Below are 13,121 nucleotides of genomic sequence, written 5' to 3' on the forward strand. Positions count from 1 at the left end.
ATGTTTGCAATATGTCAAGTGTCAACTCATTCACGTATTTACTAAACCACATAATTAAGAAGTAGTTCATTAGCCTGACATTTAAAACATAAATTAATAAAGCAAACCAAAAAGAAATCACTTTGGCAACTTAGAAGACATCAACTACTTCAAAACATTGTATTATTCCTTCCTCTGTATGGGAGCCTGTAGAGAGGCCTTGTGTTGCAAAGGTGTTCTTGTCAAACATGTACAGAAAATCTGTTTTAAAATGTACACATTAGATTTAGCCTTTTATAAGTTATTTCTTTCAGCTAGTCAGATATCATAGTAGGATATCATTTAAAGGACTTTTTGAGATTTTGTATTGCTCTTCTTTGAAACACTTATTTACAGGGTATAAATTAAAAGTGATTTTCTTGACATTTCACTTTGAGTATCAAATAAAAGCAGACTAAAAAACCCCATTGACCAGCACAGCTAGAACACTAAACCACTACTCAGGACTGTCTTTAAACATGGCAATTTTTGGGTCGTATTGCAGAATCAGCTAGAACATATCCATCTCTTCCTTCCAGTACTTAGAGGTTATAAAATTATAAACCTTCTAAAATTGGCATAGTCAGCCTCTGAAGACTAGGATTTATTTTTTTATATATATTATTAGTAACAGGTATGTAAGCTAATGGCCTCTGTATGAACACTCCTTGTACATGTTGGAGCTAGCTAAGAATATAAAAGCTGCTGTGCTTAAAGAGTTGCAGAACCCATGCATGCTACTAAATTTAAAAGCAAATAAATTACACCCCCTTCCCATAAAAAAAACCCAAACCTCAAAAGCAAGATTTGAGTGATTTTAGGATAGCAGTAGTCAATTCTGCTGAAACAATACAAATGAAAACAACATTTCAAGGGAAGACCGCAATTTTACATGGGAAAAAGGAAGATGGCGCCAGGAATTTGAGCAGTTTATAGCTAGGCTCCACTTAATCTACAGATGCACTTCTTTTCCTGCCAGCAGAGAATAAGCAAACTTAACTCACACTCTGAGATGGCTAAAGGCTGCATGGCTGCAGCTAAGCCTCTGCTGAGAAACCAGGGGGATTCCAGACAAGGCAGATTTCTGCCATGCAGATACTGATGTAATATGATGACAGCTGTGGTGAGCTACTATAAAATAGGGGACTGCTTCCAAGACAAGGATGTAGAAGACTTTGCATTAAGAGCTTACTTAGAGGTGTTGCTTAAACACATAGGAGTTGGTAGACTAAAATTGCATCAAGCAAGGGATTGTCCAAAAATGAGATTCTGGGGCAGCCTATTATATTTGACATAAAGATTATCAGAGTGTTTCTGGAGTCAGTACTTTCTGGTTTAAATTATTAAAACCTCCCATACCATTGGTAAAAACTGACCTCTAAGATTTGTACATCTCCTGGGGCAATTTCATGTAACTGGGCAGTTCTTTTAAGGAGCCTTGTGAGGAAGTTCACCTTCATTTAAAGTGGAGGGGGAGTATGTTCTGTTACTATGCTTTCTCTGAATTTACTGATAGCTGCTTAAAAGGAGTTCAGGGAGCTTCAATATTAAATCAGAAAGCGTTGTAGTTCCTTCACAGAATTATAAAACCATAAGATCATAGAATGGGTTGGGATGGAAGGGACCTTTAAATATAGTTCCAACCCCTCTGCCAAAGGCAGGGACACCTTCCTTGAGACCAGCTTGCTGAAGGTCCCATCCAACCTGGCCTTGAACACTTCCAAGGATGGGGCAACCACAAATTCTCTGGGCAACCTGCGCCAGTGTCTCATCACCCTCGTTTGAAAAAATGCCTTCCTTATATCCAATACAACCCTACACTCTTTCAGCTTAAAACCACTGCCCCTTCTTCTGTCACTACAGACCTTAGTAAAAATTGTCTGTCTTTCAGTAAGCCCCCTTTATTGAAAGGCTGCATTAAGTTCTCCCTGCAGCCTTCTTTTGTCCCAGCTGAACAACCCCACCCTACTCTCTCAGCTGTTCTTGTAGGAGTGTTCCTTCACTCTGGTCATTTTTGTGGTCCTTCTCTGGACCCATTTCAACACCTCAGGTATTTCACGTGCAGGAGGCCCCAGAACTGGATGCAGTACTCCAGGTGGGGTCTCACAAGGGCAGAGATGAATCACCTCCCTTGACTCGCTGGTCACACTGTTTTTGATGCAGTCCTGGATATGGTTTGCTTTTCTGGGCTTCAGACACTGGATAAATCTGACTACAGCCTAGCCAGCCTGAGTTCTAGATGTGGCATGCTGAGCACTTTTCATCCATTGCTCTTAGTGTATTGGTAAACATTCAAAAGTTTAATGCCAGAAGACACTTCTGGCATTAAATGACTCTTCTCACTGTTCTGCTAGGAAAACAGCCTTGAGCTAATTCACAATGCTGACAGTACCACCAAAGGCCAAGGACTGACCTAGAAATGCAGCCCAAGATACTGGTACATGGTATTTGTTTTATCTCCATTATCATTCTTACTTTGCTCATAGTCCCTCTGACTGACTCTTTTATTAGTGACTTGTAGGGCATATTTCTTGTTTTGTTCAGAATTAATGCAGCTACAGTCCATGGACAGTTAAAATTTGTTTTAGACATCACTTATAGGCTTGGAAACGTTCATCAGTGAACTCTCTCTTATTCCTGAGGCCCTCTTTCTTGGAATACTTGTCTACTACATCAAGATGTGTTGAGAACGGGTCTTGATGTAACCATCTACTGTTGGCTTGATAGATACAATTGGACTGACAGCTCTGATTTGGCTGGAAGGAATGCTGTGGAAGTAGGGCAACTTACCATCGCCCATAAGTGTCTTAGCAGGATGAGCAGAGTGAAAGAACTTGAGGAATCTCATAAAATGGAAAAGAAAACCAAAAGAGCTTAATTTGGCATTTAATGAACTTGCTCTCCAGTCAGTTATTTCTCAGTCAGATTTGCCAACGGTGGTGAAATCTTGCTCCAGTGGCTGAGGGCAGAATGTATCTCTGGATCTTTACAGAAAATACAAATGTACCCAAATAGGATAACTTGCTGAATGTAATTCAGTCTCAGTGCAGTTTCAGTGCAGTGAGCCATGCATTTTTGTCCCTGGAGTTACTTGCCATCACTTTTCCCCTTCTCAGGAACTTTATTTTTCTATCCCAAGATTCCATGAGACAGCAGTTTGGTGTGCAAAAATTGTGCAAAGCAGAACACTTTCCAGGAGCAGTAAAAGATCTGTCTCTGGGTTTTTAGGACTTGGATGACACCTCATTTCTAAATCTTTGTCACGGTTTGTTCTCCATGTTAAACATCAGTCAGCTCTTCGGAGTGCAGTCACAATCAGTGAAAGCAAGACAGACCAGAACACTTTTTACGAGGAGAAGGGCTGTATGCAAGGTCATTAACTACAGTAGTTTTCATCATTTGTATAACCTAACAAACGGAAGGTGATATGAGAATGGTTTTTCCTTTTTCATTTTTTCCCTTGACCCTTCTATCTTGCTACTTTTCAGTAGTAATGCAAGTTTTTCTATAGGAAGTGTGAATTACAGGAGAACTCTGACTCTGTTTTAGAGCACAAGTTGTTCAACACAGGGCTTAAACCAGCAACTGTATCAGCTGAAACAGTTCCTGTTGGGGTCAAAGGAAGATAGCAAAAATTTTCAACAAGAGGAACATAAAGTTTTGTGTAAAGATGACTATAAGTAGCACAGAAACTAGTGAAATTATTTTAATTTTCTGTAAGGTGTACTTACAACCTATGAAGTTTTAAATAGCAAGTTGATTTTCATCTGAAGTGACTGTCAGCTTTTACTTCCCACCTTTTAAAAGTTTTATTTTCTCTCACTGAAATGTTAAGTCATAGCATGTTGATGGACACTTGTTTATTCAGATACACAGGTGTGCTTTCTAACAAATTTGTAGTTTTAATTGTGTGAGTCTATGAATTAAAAAAAAAAAAATACTATGTGACTGTTTCTTGCTTTGGTGTATAGACCTACTAAGAGTCAATGACCAAGCAGAAAAGTTAATTGGCTTCTGTTTTGAGTTTTACCACTAGCACAAAAGCATTCCACTTTGGCTAATTCACTGCCTTGTGACAAAGAATGATATAACCCACTGTTCAGATGTGTTATTTCAGGTCCTTCCTATTCATGAGACTAGAGTCAACTGTGACAGTAATAAATTGCTGATTTAAAAAATAAATTTGAAAAATAGTATCGCGGTTAAAACCCAACCTCTATTTGTCTCTGCTTCAGATTTACAAAATATCTGTGTCATGCCTTAGGTTCCTCTGGTGATTTCATTTTGTACGTTGTTCTCATTCACATATTTGTCATATTAGGTCAAAAATCTTCATTGTTTGTTTAGATGAATCAAAGAAAGCCTCTAAGTCCTAATTTGCAGGAAGGATGCTTTTCATCAGTCTTGCAGCTTCTCATAGGGGCATTGCTCATAAAATTGGAATTCTGCTGCCAACACAGGCCTTAAAATATTGCAAAATAAAGCTGAAGCGCATTGTCAAATGTAATAGGACTTTAAATGACTTTGACTGAAAGTAATATGAAGATTAATTTTTCATGTCCATGTGTGCTTGTTTTCCCCTAGGTGGCATTGGCAGGGTCGTCAATGGTGCTTTTATGGTACTGAAAGGTCATCGGTCAATTGTGAACCAAGTGCGGTTTAATCCTCACACCTACATGATCTGTTCTTCTGGCGTTGAAAAGATTATAAAGGTAAGATTAGTTATCAGAAAATGTGCTCTTTCAATATTTCAGGAAGAAATACTTTGTTTTGCTCAGCATCATTCTATTTCACACCCATCCTGTCTTCTCCTCTTACTGTTTTATAAAAAGTTTTGTCTTGTCTGGTCCTAAGTTTGGTTACAGTTATAATGTGATCTCCTACAACTTGTGATACTCTGGTCTAAAATGTAATCAAGGTATCTTCAAAGAGTATTATTGAACCTTAGCCTGGACTGACCTGGCTAAATAATGCCTCGGAAGGCCTTCTATAATTTTTGTACATACTTATGCATCAAATAATTTCAACATAGCTTTTCTGTGGCTTCCAGAGGAAGGACTCTCAATATCTTTCTGAATCCTTTGACAATGTTCAGTACTTTTAGGAAGGTTTTTTTTTTTTCTGTGGAACTGAAAGAGATAAGAAACTTTGTTAGGTTCTGAAATTTTCTTTCCGTAAGGAAAGACAGTCAGTATTGTGGGAGCAAGGCCAAACCAATTTTGTTATTTGAGGGTTGGGAAAGCAAAGGGTTATGCTGCACTAATGTGATTTGCATTCTGCTGCCATAGATATTTTGCTGTAATTTAGATCTACCGACAGTGTGAAAAAAGCCATAACCATTTAATTTTGAAGCAGGATAAAAAGAACTGCTGTTGATCCTAATTATTTGTTAAATGACTTCATGAAAGTCTTACCTGCATGTGGCTATAAATGATGTTGCTAGAATATTGTAAATGCTTTTGTCCAGTACAAGTTGATGGCATGAACTTGTCCTGTTTTAGTGATGTGGAACTTACGGACCAGAACTGACCCAAAATCCTGGGACCATGACTCAATGCCCCACTGCATTTCTTGCATTACAGCTACTGTCAGCATTTGGGTTCTGACTGTAGTTCAGCTTTCCTTCTCTTCTGTCTTCCCCCGGTACTTTAGTTTTTTTTTCTTCATCTGTGCCTGCCTGACAGGTTTGATCACAAATACATTAAATACAGGCTTTGAACAAAAGTGCATTGAACAGTCTTAGCAGCTTACTGATTTTTCAATTTCCAAGCAGTCAAACTGCCACTGTTTAACAACAGTTTTGACAGAGGCTTTTTTTTATTTTTATTTTTTTTTTTTCTTTGGGAACTTGATTCATGCAGCCTAAATTTTGCCTTTTGGATTCTAGATCTGCTGACCTTTCACCCTATGAATCCTTCCTGCATGAGTGTGCTTAGACTATTGGATTAGTATTGGTATAAACATCCCCTGTGTTGCTTTTGTGTACTTCTGCTAGGGTTTTGGCAGGGCTTTTTTTTTTTTGCCTAGTGATTAAAATGTTAGTTTGATTAAGGCTGCAGTCACAGGTTGTGTAACTCTTTGAAAGACACCTCTGCTTGAGCGCTTCCTTAGAAGAGAGCTCCTGTTGTGTCACTGTGTGTGCAGTGGAACTTGTGCAGCTGCTTTGAAGGAACTGAATTCCCCAGACATTTCGAGCTAGAAAAAAAAAATTAAGGGAAAAGTATTTAATGTATTAAGTTTGTTGACCAGCCAGAACTTCTTACCCTTCTGTTGTATGTCCTTTTGTCTCAGCTTGTAATGTGCCTTGTTTGGGGCTCGGGTATTTTCAGTGCTCATGTCTTGTCTGAGCTGCCTGACTTCACTCTCTAAAGGCACTGTTTCAGTGCACAGCAGTTTGCAGGTCACTGTACAAAGGTGGTTTCTTCTTCATTCCAGCTACTCCTGTGGATAGTTTGGAGACTAGTAACTGCCACTAGCAGAAGGGCAAAACAGGAAAAACAGCACCAGCAGTTCTGAGGGGCCATTTACTGTATTAAAAACAGCTGGGAACACAAGTTTTTCCTTTGCATGGCTGTCCTTCTTTCCCCTATATAAATGCTTGATGTGCTTGCTCAGAGAAATTGAGATGACAGGAGAAGGAACCATAAATAAAAATCATAGTTAAATTTTTTATGTTTTCTTATTTTGTTCCTTTTGGTTTATTTGTTTTAATCACTTTTCTTTAAAAGCGTCCTTCTTTTTACTATCCCTCAAGTGTCTTCTAAAACCCTTTCTGGAATTAAATCACAGAAGATAACTTCACTGTGGTTGGTTGCAATTGTAGAAACAATTGTAGAGACATGGTGTTGTGTTAAAAACGTGGATGCAAGTAGTTGTTTGTCTGAGCTCTTACTTTTTGGAGTAGCTGGCCTAAATTTAGTACTTGAAGAAGGGAGGAACTGATAGCACCAGCATCAAGCCATTCAATAATTCCATGAGCTTCTGCCAACACATTTTCTATTTTAATGCTGATTGCAAATGAGATACAAATTCATCTTGGGCCTAGCCCCACAGAAAAGAGTAGCATTCACGAGAATGGTTTTGATGTTTGTGGTTGTGGATTTTTTGCTTTAGTTTTATTTTGTTGTAAAGCACCCACAAGAATACAGTTCAGTATTTCATTGGTTTAGGGTTTGATTTCTGCTAGGACCAAAACTAAGACCCAACAATCTCATTAACAGAAGACATTAGGAGCCTTGACTCCAGACAGTGTATGATGGACACATGAACCCAAATGAATTGTTCATTCCCCTTCATTTACTGAACTTCTGTGAAATTGTATGAAAAAGTGCAGCTGAAAACTAAAATAATCATTTGCATCAAGCAATTACCACAAGGGCTAAAGCAATATAAAACAGAAAAATACCACTTTCCCATCAGTTAAGCGTACAAGACATTGGGATATGCTGGCAGGAAAATGGATTGCATTGCAGAAGAAATAAATGAGGCATTCCCTCTGATGCCTTGCGCTTAGAGGAGGGCCATGGAAAATTATGCAGTTAGGAGACAGTTCCAGGAGAGATAAAACAGATAATGTGCATAACGATTTTCAGAAAAAAATTCTGGTTTGTATTGAAAATGGAATATTGTGTAACAGAGCACAACTGTTGTGGGTCCCATTTGTTTAAAAATCATAAGTGTGTCGGAGATAACAAAGTCTATTTGCACACGTTGCTATGGTGACAGATTAATGTCATTGTCACTATCTGCCTCTGCCTAATCAGATAATCTAACTGTTTTTAATTATTCTCACGCTACAGGCACTTTTTTGTTTTAAAATTTGGGGGGTTGCCACCCTGGAATACAGGCAATTCAAAGATGCTGTCAGTAGATATCTACTGAGTAGAGAACCAGATTTGTATTCCATTTTCTGTTATTGTTCCTATTTTTATATCTGTACTCAGGTCATCAGTGAGTAATATTCATCTCCTTAATCTTCTGACAGAGAAAGAACTTCATGATAAATTGTTGCTTCAGTGGGTTGATTTGCCAACTTATTTTCTCCAGTTTGATCACATTATTCCTCAACATGGCATCAGTCAGAGGATAAAAAAAAGGCAAAGGCATTGCATTTATCAAGAAGCCCATTTCAGATGCCACAGAGAGCACTGGATCAGTTGATACCAGTTTAAAGACTTCCCCATTCTGCCAAGGATAGATTCTTAGTCTGATTTCTTTCTGTGACTCTGGCAGGCCTTCACACTTCCTCATAAAAAAATATTTAAAATGCAGGGATATCATTCTCCAGAGACAACTGATCCCATACAAACAAGATATTCATCCTGAATTCCCTTGACTTCTCTTTATTACTTACTTCTTTGTGAACAAATTTCTTGGAAGGGAAAAGTCTCACTGTGGACTTTTTGTAGCTATTTTTTCAATATTTTATACTGCTCTGTTTTTGCTGAGGCTTGCAGAGAGAGCAGAAAGATGTGGTAGTGCTACCAAGGATGTAGAATATCTCTGTGCACACAATTTATGTACCTTTTTAGGTTAATTTCATTACAAACAGACCTTTCTCAGAGGGACTTCGGAGCAGACTACCTCTCCTCCATATATACTGGTATATATCATAGCAGACCTAAGCATTTTCTAATTCTCTTTTCTAAAAAATAAAAAAGGCTTTATAAAAAGAAGTGACCAATCTAACACTGCTAAGATTATTTGAGGAAGGGGCATGCCAGCCTGCCTGTCTAAGCACACAGGTACACAAGTACAAAGCATTTACAAGAAGTCACATGCTTCTAAAAAATGTCTGATCTGCTTGCTGAAATGCTCATTAGTGGGACAAAGGGGAAAAAGATCTGAGGTTGTGAGAGAAGGTACTGAACACACACTACATAAATCTTCAAGAAGGCAGCAACCCAAGAACAGTTTTTACAGCAAGTGGAGTTAAATTTTTCTATTATAAAATGTGGTGTATCCACAAATCAACAATCTCTCTCATGAATTTGCTGGGAGAAAGTTCTTTCCTGTGTTGTCTTTAGGAAATGGAGCCTGGAAAATTGAGGATGAAGAGTGATTCTTTCTGTTCTCTTGAATCGTTCAAAAAGGTTAAGTTTGGTTGCTGAAATTCTGTACATAGTAGGCTTAGATTGGGTTTTATTATCTTCATCCAAACATGATGCTTGTCCTTTGGGCTGTATGTCTGGTAAGTGTAGTGCTTGAACCAAGCAACAGAGAGCTGTCTTCATTCTAGTTTGAAGTATCATATTAAATAACTGCATGGGAGAGAATTTGCTGAAGTACTGCAAATAATAAAAAAGCAATTAAGTACCAATAGCAAATACACCTTGAGGTTGAGATGTTCCTAGAAACAGCCCGATGTAACACAATGTAAAGTTCCTTTCCCTTTGCTCTGAAAGGCAGCTTGATGATTGTCTGCAGAAGAAAGTATATCTGCAGCCCACTTTAATTTTAGAATAGTGTCTCTTATCTATCTAGCCAGATCGTATGTGGAAGTTCTGTTAACCATAAATTACAAAGGATGCAAAGTAAAAACTTTCAAATTTGGGAGATTTCCAGAATAAAGTTTATTTGTTCATTTTAAATTTGGCTGTTCTGGACAAGTAGTTGCAAAGTAATTTATTTCATTTTGCTTCCATTATTAAAGGTGTAAGGGTTTTTTGTACACTGTTGAAAATCTCAGTGAATACAGAGTAATTGGTATTTGTGTGGGCTTTTCTTATGTTGCTTGTCATGGTAGTATTGGGTTATGTTGCATTTGTTAACTAGGCATTTGTGGGATGAGTGCTGATAATGTCATTTATACATGCAAAACACTCTTTTTGTTAGCAGTTTTGTCTGCTTGGAACAAAACTTAATTAATTTCTGCTGGGAAAATTGTTAGATTTTTTTTTCCCCCCAAGACTGTCCCAAAAGTCTAGCCTGGTACAGAGCACTGGCATAGAATTTTTTCCCCTGAGCTTGTTAGCATGATAAAACCAAAGCATGGCTGAGATCAGATCTTTTATAAGCAGAACATTAAGTCATTGTTGTAGGTAAGCTACATACTGGCTCTGCTTACAGTAAGGCATTGTTCATTCCACTAACCATTGATCCAAAGTGATAGTGGTAGTTCTCAGAATGTCATAACCACATTGTCCCCAAATCTGTGAGTAAATCTGAGAAGGGTGAGGACATCCAACTATTATGTTTGCTATGGATTACCAGTTTCTTAGAGATTTTGGTGGATCTTCTTTGGATCTTTTTTTTTTCTTTTTCTTTTCCTCTCCATACCAGGAAAATTGAGGGAAGGATAGATGGACAGCATAGTCAAGACTGTTGCTGTTGGTGCAATCAGTATGCTTCAGAAGAAGCTTTCGTAAAACTCTTCAACTTCACCAATTAAAACTGCTGCTGTGTCTTCAGGGAATGTTGGAAGATTTCTTTTCATTGTAACTGTTCCCTAAAGGGAGTAGTGCAGCTCTACTTTTCAGCTCCATGCATTCAACTCCCTGCCTGCTGATCAGGTGGGATTGACTACGTAGCTGGATGAAATGTTACTCTACACCACTGGCACCAGCAACTCTAGTTTCCTGGGAAACAAGTGCTTTCATTAGTGCTAAGACTGTATTGTAGGTAACAAACGATTCTTACTGTTAGTGAGTAAGCATCCCTTATTACATAAAAATAGAGCCCTGCAATTTGGGAGAAATTATCACACAATGAATTACCCAAATGATGGATAATTTGCAGTGTGAGAGCTTTTATATTCTGTATGGGTGAAGTAAATGCAGGAAAAACACATTTGTAAAGGGGAAGAAAAAATCTCACAGCTCTGTAATACTTGTAAGTATGATACTGAAGGGTAAAAATTAATAAAGACAATCTGCATCCTGCAGCTATTCTGGGTATTTGAGCTACTGTTCCATTTCAAATGCTTTTAATAGTTTATGAATTCCAAGACATATGTTTGGTTTTTATTTTCTGTTACAGATCTGGAGTCCCTACAAGCAGCCTGACTGCACAGGGGACCTGGATGGTAGAATTGAGGATGATTCACGTTGCCTCTACACTCATGAAGAGTACATCAGTCTTGTGTTGAACAGTGGTAGTGGCTTGTCCCACGATTATGCCAACCAGTCGGTCCAGGAAGATCCACGGATGATGGCCTTTTTTGACTCTCTCGTGCGCCGGGAGATCGAGGGCTGGAGTTCTGATTCAGACAGTGACCTCAGTGAGAGCACAATCCTGCAGCTCCACGCAGGAGTCAGTGAACGCTCTGCTTACAGTGAGTCGGAGTCCTCCACCTCTTTGCATCACTCCCCACCACAGGTGGCTGAAGAGTCTGATGAAACTGCCTACAACTTAAGGGCCTTAAGATCCACTGCGTCCCCCTCAGCCAGAGAAGACGTGGCTTCCCGTCAGCAGAGGCTCTCTGCACTGAGAAAGTATCAGGACAAACGTCTCCTGGCCCTTTCCAATGAGTCTGACTCTGATGACAATACCTGTGAGGCAGAACTAGATACAGACCTTTTTCCACGGCCACCATCTCCGAGTCCTGAGGAGAATGAATCCAGCAGTTCCAGCAGCAGCAGCAGTACAGAAGATGAAGAGGAACTGAATGAAAGACGCACATCGATGAGGCAACGCAACGCACTGAGGCGCCGACAGAAGGTGCAAAAGGAGGAAAGGACTAGCACTAACACAGAGAATATAACCCCTTACATAGGTGAGGACATATATGACTACCCCCAGATCAAAGTGGATGATCTTTCTTCCTCTCCAGCTTCTTCACCAGAAAGGAGTTCAGCCAATAAAGAAGTTCTTAAAGAAAGGACATCCCCTTGTTCAGACAGTGAATCAGTGGAGAGAAAGATTTACAAAGCTTACAAATGGCTCCATTATTCTTACATATCATATTCAGCTAGTAAAGATGGTGAATCCTCCAGAGGAGATGGAGAAAATGATGAAGGGAAGCCAGGAACCAGTGGAAGGCACAGTGCAACACGCTCCCTAACTAAGGAAGATGCTAGGAACATAAGTTCAGTAGCTCCTCAGGGTTCCTCAGCTCTTTCTGCTGAAAACCACAACAGAGAAAATTTAAAAGAATGTGGTGGGACTGAAAATTCTAGTAATGGTCAAGCTCATGAATGTGACAATCAGCGGCGGATGGAGGGTCAAGAAAACACATCTGAAGACACAAGCAGTGGAGGTGTAGAGCATTCTTTTGAGACTAAAAAGCTCAATGGAAAAGCTAACTGCAAAGGGCTAAATAGCTGTACCGAAGAACCTTGCATTCAGACCACAGGGCTTGTGGAACAGAAAAATAGTCAGAACTGTCAACCAGCACCAAGCCATCACTCACTGGTCCCTCCATTCTCCGCTGTTGCCATCTGTAGCATGTCAGGTCACTGCTCCAGAAACCAGACTGATGGCAGTGAGGAGAGGAGCTTCGACCCCTCCTGCATTAACCACAATAACGGCCACTTGCATCTTCACCCTTCATGCTTCAACAATGGACAGAGTTTTGGAGAGCAGGAGTCTGTGACGCAAGGACTACAGGTGCACTCAAATGCTGATAAAGGCAATCTTGTACAGGTGGGTGTGACCTTGCACAAAGACTGCTGCCTGTCTGACATGGACTCCAACAGCTACAATGTGAGCACAAGAGAGGATACTGCTGACCTGCATCCTGCGGGCAGTGAGAGCACTCAGTCTCTCGGAGGACTGAAAAGACACAGAGCGGAGTTGGAAGATCCAGATTCAGAGAGTTCATCCTTAGAAAAGAAGTTAAAAACATGATAAATGCAAATGTCTGTCGTAGTGTGCACTCTCAAAAAGAAAAGGAAAAAGAAAGTATTAAAGGCACATAGAGCTTGGGTCTGAAACATTGCGTTTGATTCTCCATTCCGTTCCTCAGTGGGTCTGTTTTAGATTGCCAGTGGTTCATGCTGTATAAAAATCCAACTTGCTCCTTAATGAGACTGAGTCTAGTGTACCCATACAAGGTTCTGTTTAAAGTAAATCCTTATTAAGATGGTTGACTGAATAATTCTTGTGTGAACATGTGTCATTTGTTCAGCCAGCCAACCAGGATGACTGCTTTAAAGTTTAATTGT

The 13,121-nt window shown here is 39.4% G+C and overlaps 1 protein-coding gene across 1 annotated transcript in view; it reads left to right on the forward strand.

Annotated features, from left to right (window-relative positions):
• The window catches only part of DCAF5 (DDB1 and CUL4 associated factor 5), a 68,343-nt gene extending 55,453 nt beyond the window's left edge, over positions 1 to 12,890 (forward strand). Inside the window, exons 8-9 of the mRNA XM_066188235.1 lie at positions 4,603 to 4,730; positions 10,996 to 12,890. Of these exons, the coding sequence (XP_066044332.1) occupies positions 4,603 to 4,730; positions 10,996 to 12,804 (1,937 nt within the window). The 3' untranslated portion in view covers positions 12,805 to 12,890. The remainder of the gene's footprint in view (positions 1 to 4,602; positions 4,731 to 10,995) is intronic.
• Positions 12,891 to 13,121: the final 231 nt, after the last annotated feature.

This window comes from Chamaea fasciata, unplaced genomic scaffold, assembly GCF_029207755.1.
Source record: "Chamaea fasciata isolate MVZ Bird 193981 ecotype frontalis unplaced genomic scaffold, bChaFas1.0.hap1 SCAF_7, whole genome shotgun sequence".
NCBI classification, from domain to species: Eukaryota; Metazoa; Chordata; class Aves; order Passeriformes; family Sylviidae; genus Chamaea; species Chamaea fasciata.